Raw genomic sequence first — 21,082 nt, 5'->3', positions numbered from 1 at the left:
CATTAGGGACAGGCTTTGCCTTATATGGGCAGTAAGGGAAGAGACATGTAGTAGGGGAAGTGATACAAGCTGGAAAGTGAAGAAAAACAAACTGGATACTATTTATTCATGATTTATTCAAATATGCCTCATGGATATACTGTATATTCCTCGTGTAGTATACTATGCTTTTTTCATAAAGCAAGAGATTATCGTATGAATGAATCAATGAGACATTTCAGTCTTTCAGCCACATTTAAAAAATCTAGTGTCAACGAGTGCTAAACAGGACAATTACACATACTTTCATAAACATACATGTAGCTTGATCCACATTATGGAAACAGTTTCTGCAGGTACTGTACAGTATGTAAACCTTTGGCACATCTTCCTGTATCATGTATTTCCAGCTGGAGCTGTAACTGCTCAAAGCAAGTTCCCCAATCGGTCATATGGTTATGACTTCACCTTCATAAGGCTTCCTGACCACAGCACTGGGCTTCCCCACCTGAAAAACAAACAAGGGTTAGGGAAGGGTTTGGTTGGGTTTCCTGTAAATTAGGCTAGGTTAGGTTTCGGTTTCAGTTCAGATTAGATTAGGGTAATGGTTAGGCTACTGTCAATAATAAACAAATCAAAAACACCATCCCCTCTCTATGAAGGCAGGAATCTCTCTGTCTGTATGTACATGATTATCTCAAGAACCCGGCACTGTATAAAGTTGACATGCGGCAGGTGTATTGCTCAGGACCCAAGACAGTGCAGTTGTTGAGTGTGAAGTTGTTTGGATCACGATTCTCGAGAAAACTGCAAAAAATCAGTTTCAACCGGTTCCGAACACAGGCACTAGGACCCAGAGTGGTTCTCGAGAAGCAGCAATACATCAGACCAGCAATACGTCATCTAGAGAAGGCTCTCATCACCTCCGTGTCCCACCTGGAAAGCAACGCCGTAAACACTAAACAAAACGGTTTAAATTAATAATGCTGTGCCACATGTTGTGTAGTTGGTTGCACCAACAATCAATCCAAAACACTGTTCTCCGATTTGCTCCTCTGCCATGTCCTTAAAAAGATCCTGACAGAAGGGTTTAAGGCCCCAAGCTAAAACGTCTCATATCAGGTAAGAGCTAAGTTAACTAACGCTAACTTCTATGATTAAATGTTAATGCATGATTAACGATTTTACGCTATGGCCAGATTGCGTGTATCAACAGTTACCACAGTTGTCTGTCTGTCTGTCTGTATTTCGATTTGCAGAGAAAGCTGTAAGCAGCAATACCGGAGGCCACAGCCCGTTCCGCACACGCACAATGTTATGTACCACCTAGCAGGCAGAGGGCACTGTGCACATATTTTCAACGGGCACTGCACTAGTGAATGAAATAACAAATTTACAGGGACAAAAATGCACCATACTCATCATCATAAATACAGCACGTGAGGTTTTGTAACCTTTGTATATACTTGACCAGCAATATGGCCCCAGACGCTCGTAGACATAAACAACAACACAAAGACTGCCCTCTGATTCACTCTTCAGAATTCTATGCCCACCCTTGAGGAGCATCTAAACCAATTGGGGGAGCCAATTAGAAGCAGATCTTGGCAGATTAGAGAATTGAATGGCAAACTTAAATGTTTGAATGAGATTTTCCATTAAAAAACATTTGAGTCTGTAGTTTGTATACCTTGGGCGGACAAAAAAAACATGAAAGGAATTCTACAGCTTTGATACGACAACAACAACAGACCTGATCCCTCTGGTTGATCCGTTTGTAGACATACTGGGAGAAGGGCTGCCGGGGTATGAACCGCCCCGCCCCGGCAGTGGTCTCCAGACGTCCATCCTCATACACCACCTTCCCCCGGGAGATGGTCATCACAGGCACGCCATGGACCTCCATGCCCTCAAAGATGTTGTAGTCCACAGCCTGGTGGTGCGTCTTGGCAGAGATCGTCCTGTGGACAGATAGACAGATCCAAAGATTCAATAGCTAGATCTTCCTATGGATGGATAGACAGACAAAGATTCAATAATTACAGTAGATCTTCCTATAGAGGGATATGGATAGATAAAGTCCATCTTGAGATTTTCCTGTTGATATATTTGATAAATTGAATGGCAAACTGCAGAGTGGACAGTTTCAATTATTAGATCTTCATATGAGAGGATTAGAAAGTTCCAGACATTCAATAATTAGATGTTCATATGTATAGACAAATATAAAATGATTCAATCAATTGAATTGTGGGACAGATGCACTGATTGAAGAGGAATACCACTTTCTTCCTACAGAAAGACAAGTTTCAATCAATTAAATATAATGGAAAACTGCACTGAGGGATGGTTGAGAATGTTTTTATTTATTGTCAGATTCATATGTATTATAAGTGTTAAGTGTAAGAAAAATATGTGTGAGTGAATGTATTACAAATAAAATGGAAATATCACATGTATATAAGTATTCAGACCCTTTACTCAATACTTTGTTGAGGAACCTTTGGCAGTGATTCGATTAGTGATTAGTTGATTGGAGTCCACATACAGTATGTTAAATGCAATTGATTGGACATAATTTGGAAAGGCACACACCTGTCTACCGTACTGTATGTAAAGTAATGTAGTGATAACCCACAGTTCACAGTGCATGTGAGATCCAAAACCAAGCCATGAAGTCGAGGAAATTGTCCGTAGACCTCTGAGACATCTAGCCTGACGCTCCAGATGGTTTGCTTCGCATAATCATCTGGGAACTCTCCAATGGAAACAGTTTGGAAAAGGGCAGGCACTTTCAAAACTACTTGGCAGGTGATTGGATCATCTAACCATCATAAAAAAATCTGAAAAGGTCTTGCACACATTAACTTCAACCGCTCCTCGCTGTCATAAGCCCGCCCAGCGTAGCTGTTTGTATTTCAAATTCCTCAGAACCAATGCTGATTGACAAGATCGTTTTCTGATCGGGCTCAAAGTTTTCTCTATCGAGAATATCCAGACTGATTTGCGAGTAATCAACATGAGGTTGCGACATCAGGATGGTCTCACGAGGCTACGAGGCATCTGGAAAGGGTACCCCAAAAAATGTACAGCATTGATGGTCCCTAAGAACACAGTAGTGGCCTCCATCATTCTGAAATGGAAGAAGTTTGGAACCACCAGGACCCTTCCTAGAGCTGGCCACATGGCCAAACTGAGTAATCAGGGGAGAAGGGCCTTGGTCAGGGTGAAGACCAAGAACCCAATGGTCACTCTGACAGAGCTACAGCGTTCCTCTGTGGAGACGGGAGAACCTTCCAGAAGGACAATCCTATCTGCAGCACTCCACCAATCAGGCCTTTATCAGTAAAAGGCACATGACAGCCTGCTTGGAGTTTACCAAAAGGCCCCTAAAGGACTCTCAGACCATGAGAAACAAGATTCTCTGGTCTGATGAAACCAAGATTGAACTCTTTGGCCAAGCGTCGCGTCTGTAGGAAACCAGAGACCGCTCATCACCTGGCTAATACCATCGTTCGGTGAAGCATGGTGGTGGCAGCATCATGCTGTGGGGATGTTTTCAGTGGCAGGAACTGGAAGACTTGTGAGGATCGGGAGAAAAATGAACAAAGCAAAGCACAGAGAGATCCTTGATTAATATTGTGTGTAGATTGATGAGTAAAAAATAATTTAATCCATTTTGGAATAAGGCTGTAACATAACAAAATATGGAAAAAGTGAAGGGGTGATAATACTTTCCGGATGCACTGTATGTGTATGAATTAGAATGAATTATGGCACTACAACACCTCATAGCCATGTGCTATTCTCTCATTTAAAGAGCTTACCAAGCACATTCCCCTGAACTCCTCCCTGTCAAAGAAATTGTGTATAAACATTTTCCGCCTTGCTTATTGCATTATTGTGAGGCAGCCATTTTAGAAATGCTGCATAAGCACTCTAAAAGAATGGCTCTGCCCAGGCAACTAGATATAACCCAATCCAGCCATATGCTTCACACTGTGACAGGGTGATAAATACAAATTAGGTGTTTAAATGAAGAGACATGATAGATGACTTTATGGTTCTCATTTAAGAACTGCTGTCTCTAGAAAGATGTAAACCTTTAACCGTGCATGGTAGCTTGGATGCAGAGACAGCTCTGTCAGCATATTAAAAATGCTAATATTGCTATTGAGGTAATTTGTGAAACTGTCTGGATCTGTGTGACGAATGAGAGTAATGTTACAGTACTGTATGTTATCACGTACAGTAGTCATTCCCATAATGCCATATGTCACATTAGAGGCCATATGCCATATTATAGCTGCGTTCACTCATCAGCATGTTTTCTATCACAAGATAGAGCATAAACATTAGGTACTGTACAATGGTACAATGGATAAACTACTGTATTATTTCTCCAACATCTTTCCTATGGCGTAAATATTACACACACACGCACACACATGCGTGCGCGCAAACACACACACACACACACACACACACACACACACAGTGGACTAACGACTGAGCCTCCTCCTGTTATGCAACTGTCCTGCCCTGGGCTCCGGATGTTTTGAAGGCACAGTAACTCTCAGAGTGTAATTAATGACAGTTTCACAGATGAATTCACAGCTGCAACAATCAAACACAAGCCACTCTCCAGCCTGAGCCACATTAAAATATCAACAAGCACACACACACACACACACACACACACACACACACACACACACACACACACACACATGCACAGCACAAACACACACACACACACACACACACACACATGCATGCACACCTGCACACACACACACACACACTCACTCACTCACTCACTCACTCACTCACTCACTCACTCACTCACTCACTCACTCACTCACTCACTCACTCACTCACTCACTCACTCACCGCCCAAACATGGCCGGCCATTCACCGCCATTCATTTTTTGGACCAGGATTGCACAAAAACTACCAGATAGATTTTCATGACATCATCACGACATTTCATGGCATGGGCCAACTAAGAACCCATTACATTTTGGAGCAGATCTGAATCACGGGGCGGGTCCACGGGCCGTCAGGGTTAGGGTTTGTTTGGGTTTGTTTGTTTCTTTGCAGGATTACACAAAAACTCTTCAGGGGCGGAGGTCTGTGCTCTCTGAACGCCAATTTCTAGTGTGAAACTAAAACCACCAACCACACCTTCCTGGAAGGATAAAATGCATCTCAAATTGTATTACTCCTGACTTAGCACTCAAGACTAGAAGTTGAAAGGAACAACAGTCTATCCTCTAGGGTAGTCATGGTAATATTCAGGAGGTCTTGAGTGAGAAACACTTACACTTCATCTCATATTACTCCAGAGCTCATTTACAGTAAATTGCATTGGGGCTCATTCTCTCTCCCTGCTTCACATCAGCAATTTGTGATTGGCCTTGAGGGACTCGGCCTACATATGACAGGAGAGACTTATGTAAGCCCGCTCTGACACAGCTAGGGGTCCTTGCATGCAACGGGAGAGGTACAGTATGTTCACTACAGATTGTTTGTGTGTATGTTTGTGTGTGTGTGTGTGTGTGTGTGTGTGTGTGCAAGAGAGAAAGAGAGAGAGAGAGCATCCCTCCTCTATTAACCCTCTCCAAGAATGTGCTTGCGTGAAGAATAAAAATCATACAACTGAATAACTCATCTAAACAACAGTCTAACTCACAGTCTATCTACCTTCTGATGAAATGGCCTCAGTCTGTCTCCCACCTTGTTAACCTGGGGTCCCAGATGACAATATCAGCATCGGACCCCTTGGCAATCCGGCCCTTCTGGGGGTAGAAGTTAAAGATTTTCGCTGCGTTGCTGCTGGTGACCGCAACAAATCGATTCTCATCCATTTTCCCACTATGCTGAGGAAAGAGTTGATTACAACAAAAAACAGAGTTTCAACATCCTGCTCAGAGAACGACCACAGGACACTTCCTAGAAGAATTAATGGACAAAAAAGGTCAATACTTAACTGTGCAGTAAAAAAGCAACTCAAGTTTCTGCCAAAATGTCCAAACTCAACATTTTCAGGCAACATTTTGCATAGTGAGTCTGTCCAATGGTATTGAGGTCTCCAGGCTGCAATGCTTCCTTCACAACTAAAAGAACTATGAAACTTCCTAGTCTAACTCATCCCTTCCTCTACCCTCCTATTCTAACTCACTCCTACCTCCTCCTCCTCTAACTCACCCCTCCCTCCTCCTCCTCTAACTCACCCCTCCCTTCTCCTCTAACTCACCCCTCCCTCCTTCTCCTCTAACTCACCCCTCCCTCCTCCTCCTCTAACTCACCCCTCCCTCCTCCTCTAACTCACCCCTCCCTTCTCCTCTAACTCACCCCTTCCTTCTCCTCTAACTCACCCCTTCCTTCTCCTCTAACTCACCCCTCCCTCCTCCTCTAACTCACCCCTTCCTTCTCCTCTAACTCACCCCTCCCTCCTCCTCTTCTAACTCACTCCTACCTCCTCCTCCTCTTCTAATTCACTCCTACCTCCTCCTCTAACTCACCACTCCCTCCTCCTCCTCCTCCTCCTCCTCTAACTCACCACTCCTTTCTCCCAGATAATGGACATCCTGTCTTCCACTCCGTTGACACCGTTGGGAATCTTGGTGAAGTCGTCCTTCCCCAGGGCCTTCTGGCACACCGAGAACGTGCAGTTGTCTGTCCCGGTCACGCTGAGGTCGTCACTGTAACAGGAAGAGGTTTAAACATCTCACTGAACCAGCATCATCAACAGTTATTTTAAAAACATATCGTATTGTATGTTTTTTAAACAGTAAAAAATAGAAGAAAAATATACTTGATCATTTCAACATTCCAAAATAATTGGGTAGGAAACAACAAAGTTGCGTTCTATCTGGGCAGTTGTAACTGAATCTGGCTTTAGAGGGACAATATTCGCTCAGAACCCCACGTACTTGGCCAGTAGGTCCATGAGGTACCCAGGGGTGCTGGGGTCGGGTCTCAGAGGAGGGCCCATGACGAATCTAGCAGCATGGGCCCAGTCTTTGTGCCAGTAGTGAGTACCATCCGTACCGAGTCCAGCAGCGATGGGCTCCCCAAACACCACTCGCCCTGTCAGGGAAAACACAGGCGACACATAATGGCCAGACCAGAGATATTCAGTTACAAGGTTATAAAATGCACTTGATCATATGTACATGAGCACACATGTACACACTCACAGTCTCACACACACGCACTCAAGTAAATGCACACACATACTTAACACAAATTCCTACCCCAAACACAATCACTCAAGCACTCAAATGCACACACACACACACACACACACACACACACACACACATCGCCATTCCAGCGGGTGGTGGGGAGCCCCCTCACCATCTCTGCGTGCGTTGGACACCACCTTGGCAGCGGATTTGCTCATGACGTGCACCACGTACAGGGGGCAGTTGACGGCGTGGGCGATGGTGATGGCTCTCTGCGTGGCCTCTGCCTCCACCTCCTCCGGACGACACAGCTCGTGGCCCTCCGGCCCCGTGATGCCCAGGGACAGCATTTTCTTAGCCCCCTGATGACATTAAATGTATTAAATGTATGAGACATAAAATGTGTGAACAAGACGCATGTAACCAAGATGAAGTCAGAAGACCCGAGATCAAATCCAGTGAGGTGGGATGTGAGAGTGCTATAAGTAATATTGATGAGTGACACAGCAACTCACTCTGCTCACAGGGAGAGATGGAGACAGAGCTTACAGTAGGAGTTAAAATTGTATAATTTGTAAAATGTTCCCCCAAAATCCTAGATAAATATAAAGAGTTGAACCCTCACCGAGAGAGCAAAATTAAAATTGTGGCAACCTGCCATAACTAATCATAAGGGACAGCCAGTGGAACAAAGTACACAAAAATAGTGGAATGTTATCTGTGTTTGATTCAACACTAACATTTGTGTTTCCTTTGTATTGCTAAAATGTTATTGTCATCCAATGTATGCTTTGGCAATACTTGAAGTATTTTCTTGTCATGCAATGCCAATGAAGAATCGAAAATTGGGAGAGAGAGTGAGAGTGACAGATTTCAATTTTAACCCCTTTGTTGACGTACTGTTCTACAACACGCACCTTGATCAGGCTGCCAGCTCTCACCTTGGTCAGACTGCCAATGATATATTATAGACCTCTTAGCAGATGCCTTTACACAAGTCAGTGTGCCTGTTAGATGAGGTTCCTCAGACATGTGGAATAGTGATGATGTATATACTGTACTTGAAATTAGAATATTGGTAACAACACACTGCACAACTCACCACAGGTGTTAACAGTGCGCTTTCTAACCCTGAGGATGGGTGTCTGCTGCCCTCTAGAGGTGAATGTAAAGACTTCACCTTTGAAATAGCAATGACCACGTTATGAGACTAGAAATTGACCACAGCTGGAACAAAGCTGAATGACTTGTACCAATAACACCACGGAGTTCTGATCCTGGGACTGTTTCTTAATCTGATATTGGAATTGGGCATTGACTGCTTTCAGTATCGTTTTACAGTAAGTCGATAAAAAAGTTGTTTTTGTTTTAGTTTACTCCCTCAGACAAGGAAAGAAGAACACAGTGCTAAGAATGCAGTGAGCAAAACGTATAGTTCACAGCTACTTCCATACCTATCAGAACAAGCAGCTACAGACCATACAGTCCATAGGTAAATGTAAAAAACCTTAGTTTCCAAGAGAATTCATGAATTCTTGCAATACGACACCTAGCATGTCCTTACAAGGGCCACCATGCAGGGGTGTCAAACTCTGGCCCGCGGGCCAGATTTGGCCCGCAGTGTAATTATATTTGGCCCGCGAGGCAATACCAAATGACTACTAGAGCTGGCCCGCCAGTATTCAATTTTGCATGTCTGCACTATTAAGTTATATATTGTATGGTAATAAGCGTTGCTTGTTCCATATTCAATGTTAAAGCAAAACTTGTTTGGGTCCATATTAAAATTTTCATTTGTTCAATGTTGGCCCGCGACTTTGTTCAAGTTTTAAATTTCGGCCCACTGTGTATTTGAGTTTGACACCCCTGACATAGAGTGTGACATAACCAGACACCTGCCAGCCAGAGAGCTGCTAGCTTTGTTCCCAGAGACATGTTGATAATGACATGATTGAGGTGAAAATTATTAGATGAGAGGAGGATACACTCAGATAAAGACACAAGCGACTGATTGTGTGCCTCTGGCAGCATTGTAGTCTACTGGAAACCCATATATGGCCTATATTAAACCCATAAATGCTGTTTCCTATGAATTTAGGATTAAAATGTCATAGGTTTAGCAGATGAGATTAAGCTTGATTCCTAAGAGTTGCATGTTGAGCAATTTTAAGCTTCTTGTTCTGAGACATGTGACGACCCCACCCCTCCACTAGGTGGCCCTGTGTCCTGTGTCCTTGTCAAGATTCAATATTCGTATGTGTGTATATGGTACACATACTAGGAATTTGACTAGGGTTAGGACAGGGTGCAGGAGAGGAGAGGACAGTGCAAAGATATGACAGTGCAAATGCAATTTAAAAAAACAGTGCAAATATAAAATACAGTGTAAACTAAATACAATGCAATATACAAATACGATATAACGTTAAAAAAGAAGACACAAATGCAAAGAAGAAAGAAATTTGAAGAACAAATTTCCAGATGTGACATACGGCCCAACCTACAGTTATACAGAAGCACACAGAGCTCTGGTATTTCTAGTCCTACAGGTAGTAGTTGAGGTTTTCATCTTGTTTATCCAACACCACAGTAGAGCAGTATCGGTAAATGATTGCAGCCTGATCAAACAGAAATCCAGTTATGTGATGGAACTCCCATTAACTGCCCTGACATATAACCAGAACAAATATGTTTGCTTAGTCTGCAGGAAAAAAAAAAGTGGAAAAATGCCTTTTTAATCATTGACTGATATTGGAATGCACCTGGTGCTAGTGGCTCATGGGAACTGGACCTTCTTTTTACAACTAGTTTTCCTGAAGTGCTCCATTTTTGGGCCAAACAAGTTGAATTGTTGTACAGAATCAATGCTTGACACTCAAAATGGAAGTGTAAGATTTCATACGCATTGTACTTCCAATACATCTTGCACAATGAGAGGCACGTTTTCCTGTACTCACCTCTGCAATCAAGTCTCCGTTCTCAGCGTGTACCTGAGCTATGGCCCCGATCTCCTTGCACTGGGAGAAAGCAGCGTAGAGCTCATGGTCTTGCAGCATGTAGAGATCCTTGTAGGCCATGAACATCTTGAAGGAGTTGACTCCTTTTTCATTGGCCAATGTCACCATTTCTGTCTTGACCTGAAAGGAGGCCACAGAAAGGTTGGGTTATCTGATATTGACAGCATACTGTACATTGAATGGACTGCATTTGTAGGATTGAACGAACTTGTGGAACTGAATGCACTTTTAATGAAAATGCATTCATAAAATACAATAAACTTGCAAAAAGTGTGATTAGTGGAACTTATGTCAAGGACAGTGAAACCAAACTTCAAAACGGCAAGAGAGTGAGACAGAGAGAGAGAGAGAGAGAGAGAGAGAGAGAGAGAGGGGGAGAGGGAGAGAGCAGAATTAGGCCAATGTCCCCTTATAATTAATAACCATAAAATAGTAATTACATTCTATAAGCCCCTAAAAAAAGTCACCCCCACTTCTACCACCATAAAAAACTGAACTGCCAAGAGGAACACAATAGGGCAATAGGAATCATAAAAACACAAAGTAAACTCCAAAGATATTAGAATTTTTGAATTTACAGACGAAACACAGTGGCAGATGACCTGACCATTCAGAAGCTGTGGAAGCCACTGACTAAGTAATAGACTCAGTGATCACAGCCTGGTCATAGAGACAGACCATCACAGCCTGGCCATAGAGACAGACCATCACAGCCTGGTCATAGAGACAGACCATCACAGCCTGGTCATAGAGACAGACCATCACAGCCTGGCCATAGAGACAGACCATCACAGCCTGGTCATAGAGACAGACCATCACAGCCTGGTCATAGAGACAGACCATCACAGCCTGGTCATAGAGACAGACCATCACAGCCTGGCCATAGAGACAGACCATCACAGCCTGGTCATAGAGACAGACCATCACAGCCTGGCCATAGAGACAGACCATCACAGCCTGGCCATAGAGACAGACCATCACAGCCTGGTCAAAGAGACAGACCATCACAGCCTGGCCATAGAGACAGACCATCACAGCCTGGTCATAGAGACAGACCATCACAGCCTGGTCATAGAGACAGACCATCACAGCCTGGTCATAGAGACAGACCATCACAGCCTGGTCATAGAGACAGACCATCACAGCCTGGTCATAGAGACAGACCATCACAGCCTGGTCATAGAGACAGACCATCACAGCCTGGCCATAGAGACAGACCGTAACAGCCTGGTCATAGAGACAGACCATCACAGCCTGGTCATAGAGACAGACCATAACAGCCTGGTCATAGAGACAGACCATCACAGCCTGGCCATAGAGACAGACCATCACAGTCTGGCAATAGAGACAGACCATCACAGCCTGGTCATAGAGACAGACCATCACAGCCTGGTCATAGAGACAGACCATCACAGCCTGGCCATAGAGACAGACCATCACAGCCTGGTCATAGAGACAGACCATCACAGCCTGGTCATAGAGACAGAACATCACAGCCTGGTCATAGAGACAGACCATCACAGCTGGTCATAGAGACAGACCATCACAGCCTGGTCATAGAGACAGACCATCACAGCCTGGTCATAGAGACAGACCATCACAGCCTGGTCATAGAGACAGACCATCACAGCCTGGTCATAGAGACAGACCATCACAGCCTGGTCATAGAGACAGACCATCACAGCCTGGCCATAGAGACAGACCATCACAGCCTGGTCATAGAGACAGACCATCACAGCCTGGTCATAGAGACAGACCATCACAGCCTGTTAAAAATTTACAATTTGCAAAATTTCCCCCCAAAATCCTAGATAAATATAAAGAGTTGAGCCCTCACCGAGAGAGCAAATTTAAAATTGTGGCAACTTGCCATAACTAATCATAAGGGACAGCCAGTGGAACAAAGTACACAAAAATAGTGGAATGTAATCTGTGTTTGATTCAACACTAACATTTGTGTTTCCTTTGTATTGCTAAAATGTTATTGTCATCCAATGTATGCTTTGGCAATACTTGAAGTATTGAAGTAAAGAAGAATCGGAAATTGGGAGAGAGAGTGAGAGTGAGAGAGACAGATTTCAATTTTGATTAATGCATCACTAATTGTGCAGCCCTCATCTATCTATCTATCTATCTATCTATCTATCTATCTATCTATCTATCTATCTATCTATCTATCTATCTATCTATCTATCTATCTATCTATCTATCTTTAGGATTAAATGAACTTGATGAATTTAATGCACTTTTAATGAAAACATATTCATAAAATACAATGAACTTGTAAAAATGTGTGATTAGTGGAACTTATGTCAAGGACAGTGAAACCAAACTTCAAAGCACAGAGATCTATCTATCTATCTATCTATCTATCTATCTATCTATCTATCTATCTATCTATCTATCTATCTATCTATCTATCTATCTATCTATCTATCTATCTATATACAATATATATATATATATATATATATGTAGAAAAAGAGAGAGAGAGAGGGGGGGGGGGGGCTGGTAATAATTCAGTGTTTGTATCAGGGCAGCCGCACTAATTTTGGGCAAAGCTGCAGCTCCTTGCAGCGAGGTATATACTGGATATAGATTGAGAGAGAGAGAGAGAGAGAGAGGGGGGAAGGGGAGTGTATCTGTTCTATAATCCATTACCTTCTCGCTCCACCACGTGACGGCCACATGCAGGGAGTAGTCACAGCAGACCTTAGAGTCAGCCGTGCTCCTCCACCTGTCATAGGCCTCCAGGAGAGACGTTCCCTTCTGGGGGATCACAAAGTCCAAGATCATGGTGGTCCCTCCGGCCAGAGCTGCCTGAGGACACACACACGCACATGCATGCGTGCGCACACACACACACACACACACACACACACACACACACACACACACACACACACACACACACACACACACACACACACACGACTGACTCAGTTATAGCCAGTCACACCCCTCTCAGTTGTTTATCATGGAGGCGTAGGCTAGTAGCTTCTTTAAAGATTTTATTCCTTTTATAAAACAGGTGAACACTTTATGGTTAATTGATGAGATTAAATAATATCTCATGTGTAAGGTAGCTGAAGAAGACGTTCACCAGTTCAACCACTGAAGGGATGTTGAACATAAAGTTAAGCCTATAGTTGCACAGAAAAAAGTCTTCAACTTTCAGTGTTAGGCTAGTATTCTTTCCATGAAAATCATACTTGTACACACTTTGAATGCAAACATGTTCTCACATTCTCACCTCAGTCCCAATGTAGAAATCATCTACAGCTTTGGTGCCCATGAATGCCAACTCCATATGGGTATGGGTGTCAATCCCGCCTGGAATCACCAGTCTGTCCCTGGCATCCACCACTCTCACTCCGTCAGGGATTTCAAGGTTCTGACCCAATTCAATAATCTTTCCCTCTTCAATGTAGACATCGCATATTACTGAGTAATCCTCATTCACAACCTTTCCTCCTTTTATAAGAATCCTGCTTTTGCTGGTCATCTTTGTTGTCTGTGGCACTGCTGAGCGTCAAATGTCAGACAGACAAGCAGACTACTTGCATAGAGCAGTGGTGTGGAGTCAATGGACTGTGATTCATTACGACCCTGCCCTCAAGTGAGCTAATGATTGATGATGAGAAGGACTCAGCTCTACAAATGTTATTTTCAGTGTGCTGTGCCTGCAACCAGATGGACAACGCTTGAGTAAAGCAAAGGTTGCAATGATAACAGCCACTGGCGTAGTGGAGGGTACTGTATACAGGGGTATACAGAGTAGTCTATGTAGCCGACAGGGAATTGTAAATATAAAAATAAAATAAAATAGTACTTTTTGACAAGTTTTTGCAATTTGGCTTAGTGTTAGTGTAACAGTATAAGCCTTGGCCAGAAAGAGAGAATGTCACATCTCAGCTCCTGTTAGTACTAGAGCCTTGTATAATATCACTTCTTCAACAATTTTGGTGCAAGGAATCCATTTGTTTCAAGGTCATGTCCAAGGTCAGATGTCATTTTCAAAGTAATTTTTTTTAGAAAAAAAAGCAGCCATAACTCTGGAACTAAGTCACATAGCCTACAGTAGAAACATTTAGGGCTCTAATGTTAGATGCCAAAAATAATTCATTTTTAAGTTTATTGGACATCTCACTGTCACTCTCGTGTCAAAAACCCAGTAGGCCTACGGTAGGAAAAATGGCCACCATTAATGATCATAACTCAGGCAGAGCAGGTTCACAGGATTTTACTGACACATGAGGAACACAAGATACACCAACGTGGAACAATAGATTGATACAGACAGAAGGAAACATGAGGGCTTAAATACACAGGTGCAGACAATCACCAAAGACAGAACATGAAAGGGAACCAAACAAGACAACATAGGCTACAAGGAAGGCCAAAAAACGCGGAAATAGAGCATGCATACACTTTGACAATGGATGCCGCTAAACTGTCACTATGACCCATCAGGTGTTGAAGAAAGTCCAAAATCATGTCAACCGAGCAGGACTCAGGAGCGATAACTCTTTCTTTACACCAGTGCGCAAAAGTGGGCCATTTGCCCTGAATAAACCGTGGCAGTGGACGCCGCGCACATATTCTGGGACAGCATGTTTGGCCAATGAGGATGAACCACGGTTCCACAGACGTCATGGTCATCACTTCTGCATACCATCTCACCCAGTGACGGTCCGGCGCTATCAGTATCACTGATAGGCCGTCCGACCATACCCTGGCTAATAATGGTAAGATCAACCCCACCGGTGGGAAGGCATCAGGTCGTTGAGATGTCTCACCACCGTGGCGGTGTGCATCAAGCCAGAATAGGCGATAGCGCCAGAACCAGCTGGTCATCCAGGTACGTGAGGATCCTGATGTCCTGCCGGCGCAGTGGTCTCAGCGCCGTCTCCACACATAATGGAGAAAGTCCTGGGGGCGAGTGCATATCCAAACAGGAGTCTGGTATATTTGTACGCCACTCCCTGGAAGGCAAGACGCAAACACATCCTATGATGAGGAGTTATCTGCACGTGGAAGTAAGCGTCTTTCAGGAACGCTTCCAGCATTTGCTGCACCGTAAGCATGTGACACTTTTTCCACCACCTTGTTGAAAAGATGGAGGTCCAAAATTGGTCTCACGCCTCCCGCCTTCTTGGGCACAAGGAAGTAGCGGGAATAATACCCCTCGTTCCTCTGCTCCAGCTGGACCACAGCTACCGCTCCGTTCGATAAAAGCTATGCCATCGTTGCTGACAGGCTTGATCGGGATGTGGTATCACCGTCTCCACAACGCCCGTGAAGGGCGGAGGGGGCAGCGAAACTACATGGAATAGCCTACACTTCCATCCAACCAGCGCGAAAAAGAACGCTCGCGAGTCGCAACACACTGCCAGTTATAGGCCCATTTTGCCGCCACCGGCAACGCACAACCAGCGCTCGAGACTATTTTGCCGCCAACGGCAACGCACAACCAGCGCTCGAGACTATTTTGCCGCCAACGGCAACTCAGAACCAGCGCTCGAGACGCGCACTGAGGAGAAATGTAGCTATACTACTCAGACTCGTGGGTAAAATACTAATGTTTAAAGCTGTAGGTTGCATCCAACTCGTTATATTAATACATCCATGATCCAACTGTGCACATCCCGAACCTCGACATTCTGATTTGAACTTTCCCCATACGTCCCTCCATAACCATTTTAGTCTAGTTTTTATTTGTTGACGAAAATGTGAATAGATATAGTCATAGTTTTTGTCATCATACATTCATTTTTATTTAGTTATCGTCTCGTGACGATAACCCAAAAAATGTCATTGACGAATAGTTCGTCATAGTTCTCGTCAACGAAATTAACACTGCTCCTGTGACTTACCCATGCACAGCTATCTACAGGTATGGTAGTTCTAAAATCAGAGAGGATAGAAGTTCTGAAGAAAGGATCATTGTACTTAATGAATTTGCTTATTTGATACAAAGGATTTTTATGTTTTACTATAAAACAGATGTAATGTTGAAATGTCAGACTATGTTTTTGCGTGAATAAATACTGTGATTGGTTGTTGCATGTGGCTGTGCATGTATTTTCTCGCATTAAAAAATAAACATCACACCCAGATGGTGAAGTTAAACAGTGCAGGTTTATGAGGAGTCTACACTGCCCTCTGCTGGTGTGCAACGGTATTGGCAATTTCTGATTGCTCTAAATCTCATGCTATGGACATGTGTCGCATACTTAGGCACTTTTCACATCCTTGGGTGACAAAGGGCTCTTGAAAAGGATTGTGCCAGCGTCGTGCCAGCATTGCGCCAGCGTCGTGCCAGCGTTGCGCCAGCATTGTACTAGCGTTGTGCTAGCGTTGTGCCAGCGTCGTGCCAGCGTCGTGCCAGCATTGCGCCGGCCTCGGGCCAGCGTCGTGTCAGCGTCGGGCCAACGTCGGGCCAGCGTCGTGCCAGCGTCGGGCCAACGCTACAAATATACAAAGGATTTTTATGTTTTCAGTTCAGGCGCAGCAGTCGTATGCTGTTAGTTGACTTCCCGCCGGCCGGTGTAGTAACGGTACTATTCAAATGTAGGCCTACACACAGGGTCTGTCCCAATTCAAGGGTTGCATCCTACCTAGGCCGGATTTGAAGGCTGCTACGTCACAGCGGGGCGACAAGTGCTGTCCCAATTCATTCAGCCTACGAAGAGTCCTCCGAATGCAGCCCACAAATGCGGCCTACTTTTGACGAATTTGAAGGATACAACTGATGGATCCTTCGCGGCCTGCCTTCGCAGCCTTCCTCCCAGAATGCGTTTCGGTCCGGATGAATTCCTGTACCAGCCGCCATTGCTCGGAGTTTAAAACGTTTTTAAACCTCTTTGATGTTAATATTATTACGTTTTAATAACATTTCATGCCTCATAGTACCACCATAGAATCCCAATATGTGGAAACTTTATCCAAATTACCCCTGTATCTACGAGTTTAGATAGGCATTTTCTGTGGTGTTTCCATAACAACAGGACAGGTCGCGCTAAGTTACCTCAGGACAGGTCGCGCTACCGGCACGCGGTGCGTTTGGCACGCGCTTGGGGCTGCCTAGGCAACAAAATGACGAGTTGGGAATCCTCCGTAGGCTAGACCGTCCCATGGAGGTATAGGACCGTCCCATTTCACAAAACGTTTACATCCGGCCTCCCTGGCCTGAAGGACGCGACCTACGTAGACCGCGTAGGCTGCGACCTAGGTAGGATGCAACCCTTGAATTGGGACAGACCCTATATCTAAACCCCAAAACAAATCTCAGTTGCTTCGCCTGAAAGAACATTTTCCACTCTGCCCGACATGGATAGGCCTAAGTTAAGCAAAACAGAAAAAAGACTGGTCACTCTCGCATGCTCATTGTAATATTTTGGATAGGCTAATCTTGACATGGATGTCCCAATGGGACCTTTATCATTGCCAACCCAGAGAGAAAGACTGCTTTTGGAGTTATCTGATGCAGGCAGAAGGTAAGACAGTGTTTTGTTTGTTTTTAGATGCTACATCCATGGTGCTGGCGCTGTGCTATACAGTTTATAGGCTGTTGGTTCCATTGTGACAGGGTAGGCCAGCATAGCAGCCACGGCCTGTTTTTCAGCAACCGCTATTCAAAATATTGAATATATATATATAGGTCTTACAATGGTTGTTGCAGTGCAGTTCAGCATTCAGTAACCCACAATAGGCTACTTTATAGATTTCAGTAGCTAAATCTGTAATGTTTTGTATTGTTAATTTGTTTCCAAGGAGACTGAACCAGGTCCACCTGCTTAAACAGATGACAGCAAGTGCAGTAGCAAGAACAGTGAAAGTACCAGTGACCATGATGTGACCAGTCCAGTTCAGTGTAGCAATGAAGGCATGGACATTAGTACAGTACTTCCAAAAACACCTCTCCGGCGCAACCTACTTTATGTCAGTTTCCCATGAGGAATGGGATAATATTCAATACCCAATACAAAGCATATGCTGTTGAGGCCAGACAGACGGTATGGGCAGTACTCATCCCCAGAGTCCCAAAATGAGATGATCACAGTTTTTGGAGAAAAGATCAAAAAGATAATTGCTGAAGAAGTAAAAGAAGCAGGCTATGCCTATTTTTGCGTTCTAGTTGATGAGACTAAAGATTTATCTAAAAAGGAACAGCTAGCAATATTGGTCCCTTACACACTTCATGATGACATAAAAGAAAGGCCTATTGGCACATACCATATGAAGGACCTTTGTGCAGAATCTCTGGCCACAGCCATATGTGAAGAACTACTGTATCCATACAAGGCATTGATATGCAGCTGTTTGTGGGACAATGTTATGATGGAGCGTGTGATGAGAGGCAGTGTTAGAGGAGTGCAGGCCAGAATCCGAGACGAAGTGCCGCATGCAGTGTATCCACTGTCATGCCCACAGACTAAACCTGGTTCTAGTGGATACTATTAGCAACACACCCAAGATGTCTGAGTTTTTTTTTTATATTGTACAAACACTACAATTTAATTGCAAACAATAATACAAGACACACCCCTTTTTGTTGAAGCACAAACACAGCTTGCCTAAAGAGTACTACAACTGGAGCGCACCTGTACCACCCGATGGCTCCACTGGTACAGAGCTGTCCAAAAGATAAAGCTGCGGTATGAAGCTATAGTGTGGCAGTTTTGGATGTAACAATCAAGGCTCCTGCAGAGGGCTCAGTAGAAGCAGCTGGGCTGAAGATAAAAGTAGAATCTTTCCCTTTTGTCCTCCATCTGCATGCCCTTGAGAGAGTCCTATCTGTGACGTGTAGGTTGTCTGAGCAACTTCAGACTAAAGGTCTGGTCATCTCCAGAGCTGCAACTCTGAGAAAGAGTACAAAAGCCCAACTGGAAAACATGTGGCCCGAGTGTGAGTGGCAGGCCACACTACATAAGGACAAGGCATTTGCCTCAAAAGCAGGCCTACAGACTGATGCCCCGGAGACCACGGAGAGTCAGTAAAGCACTGGCAGGTTTCCTTCTTGAGTCCACCAGTGGCCAGAGACAGACAGATTAGGGTGACGAAGATAGGAGGATCTTCTTTGAGGTCATTGATTGCTTCATCATGGAATTCACACAACGTTTTTCTGAAAATAAGGGTCTCATCTCCTCACTCCAGGCATTTGATGTTAACTCTCCCATGTTCATGGATACATCTACTATTGCAGAGTTTGCCAACCTGTATGAGAGCCATATTGACACCACACTGCTCCAGGCCACTCAGTGGAGAAATGGAGAAAGAGGATGATGGCGATGGTATCCTTGCCTCTCTCTCGAAGCTTTACACCCTGCCTGTGGCCTTGTCATAAGTGCTGAAGCTTTTCACGATTGTGCCCACCTTATCTCTACTGCCTCCAATGAACGCTTCTTCTCTGTGCTGAAGCGAGTGAAGACTTAGCTGAGGACCACCATGGGCGACGAGAGGCTGACTCACCTCATGCTCATGGCAGTAGAACAGAAGCTAGTTAAATCTCTGAACATGGATGATCTGGTGGACGACTTGATGAAAGATGCCAAGATGAAACCCTGTCGTTACCCTCTTATGGATTGATACATCTATCTAAGGTAACTCTTTTTTTTTTTATTAGTATACAAATATGATCCATATCATTATTGTTAGATTTCACAGAAAACACTTTTGTGACATTGCTGTCATTTTGAAAAACTGTCGAGAACCTACAATCTTGATTTTATTGTTTCTATACAATTAAAAAATGAAATAAATGTTTAGGCCTACTACTTGTCTCCTTTATTCATTAATATTACCTTAATGTCATATAAGTGAATTGTATAGAAACAACGCAACAAAATTGACCGTTGCGCAATTTATTTTACTTTTTTTTTCAAGGGGACACACCCCCCTTTCACCACCATCCCCACTCTGCCATACCTTGCCTTTTGCTAATATGACGCCACTGGTCGTACTCACTAACGGGCAAGTTAGTACAGTACCGTCAAGACCTGCGGTTGTCATGTCTGCTGTTTCCGCAGGGAAGACACCGCGGCTCGAGCTGGAGACATCAACATTTTCAGATGGGGCGGTAGCTAATAGCTAGACCCATCTTACACATAACATCCAAACCCCTCCTCCGTGCGAAGGAGCTACTGTACAACACAGTTATGTCGCTTGTAGCTCGACTAGGCACCCACGAGATGCAGACTGTACGATCAAAAATAATAACTGTATTTTTATTGTCGCCTTAATGGAAATGTCCCCAGCGCCACTCTTAGAAGTGTGTGTGAGGAAGGCAAGATAGTCACGCATCTCGGCGCCCTGTGGTTATGTGTGTCACATCTGTCCCCGAGCCTGGAGGTGGGGAGCCGCACCGGTCAGGACACTCTGACCGGCTGGGCAATGTTTACTTAGTTACATTTAGTAGGAAGGCTAACAAACATGGTGTGCAGATAACATGGCGATATCCCTGGAGCACGTACACACCTCAACATCTTCTCCACATACTCCACTCTGAGAGTTTCATATTGGGAAGTGTTTGGAGTGCGATGGCTTGGTTGACATCACCACATCAGTCCTGACAACGTTCTCATCCATCAGTGTATTAGAGAGAAGAAGAAAAAAGAAACAACTCCAAAAAAAACAACAACAAGCAGACACGTTGGAGAGACAAGATGCATGTGGTGGAGAGATAAGCCAGCAGCGCAGGGGCTTAGCAACACCTAACCTTCACAGTTGCAATAAACAATAACATGTGACTTAAGAGGATTTCCATAAGATGAGAGGAGTAATCAGGGGCGAGGCAGCTGTGGCATCTTCAACACTCTCCCTGGTGCTGCAAGAATGAGGGAAGTTGTGATTTGAGTGGATTTAGAAGGCTGTTTGGTCCTTATCGCTGTT

General features: G+C 44.2%; 1 protein-coding gene across 3 annotated transcripts; it reads right to left on the bottom strand.

The window, feature by feature from the left end:
- Nucleotides 1-102: 102 nt before the first annotated feature.
- dpys (dihydropyrimidinase) lies at nucleotides 103-13,748 on the bottom strand. 3 transcript variants are annotated; one of them, XM_084444915.1, is made up of 9 exons: nucleotides 13,443-13,748; nucleotides 12,851-13,009; nucleotides 10,130-10,309; nucleotides 7,345-7,534; nucleotides 6,918-7,074; nucleotides 6,545-6,686; nucleotides 5,719-5,861; nucleotides 1,733-1,940; nucleotides 103-487 (listed from the first exon to the last, which is right to left on the bottom strand). In XM_084444915.1, exons 1-9 carry the CDS (start codon nucleotides 13,692-13,694, stop codon nucleotides 428-430), a joined length of 1,491 nt encoding a protein of 496 aa, XP_084301041.1. In that variant the 5' UTR covers nucleotides 13,695-13,748; the 3' UTR covers nucleotides 103-427. The 3 variants fall into 3 exon arrangements, with proteins under 3 accessions (XP_084301041.1, XP_084301039.1, XP_084301040.1); XM_084444913.1 differs by having other exon boundaries at nucleotides 103-1,940; XM_084444914.1 differs by having other exon boundaries at nucleotides 103-1,940; nucleotides 12,851-12,958.
- Nucleotides 13,749-21,082: the final 7,334 nt, after the last annotated feature.

The sequence above is a fragment of the Borostomias antarcticus genome (assembly GCF_949987555.1).
Source record: "Borostomias antarcticus genome assembly, chromosome: 10".
Taxonomy (NCBI): domain Eukaryota; kingdom Metazoa; phylum Chordata; class Actinopteri; order Stomiiformes; family Stomiidae; genus Borostomias; species Borostomias antarcticus.
Note: the sequence above shows the minus strand (reverse complement) of the source record. Positions and strands in the feature narration are given on the sequence as shown.

What these genes read in the sequence shown, in the direction of transcription:
- dpys (XM_084444913.1), bottom strand. Translation starts at nt 13,694, where the DNA reads ATGACCAGCAAAAGCAGGATTCTTATAAAAGGAGGAAAGGTTGTGAAT. An exon ending in ATTTCTACATTGGGACTGAG is followed by an intron (nt 13,010 to 13,442) that starts GTGAGAATGTGA and finishes GTGTGTCCTCAG; the next exon opens with GCAGCTCTGGCCGGAGGGAC. An exon ending in TCACGTGGTGGAGCGAGAAG is followed by an intron (nt 10,310 to 12,850) that starts GTAATGGATTAT and finishes GCCTCCTTTCAG; the next exon opens with GTCAAGACAGAAATGGTGAC.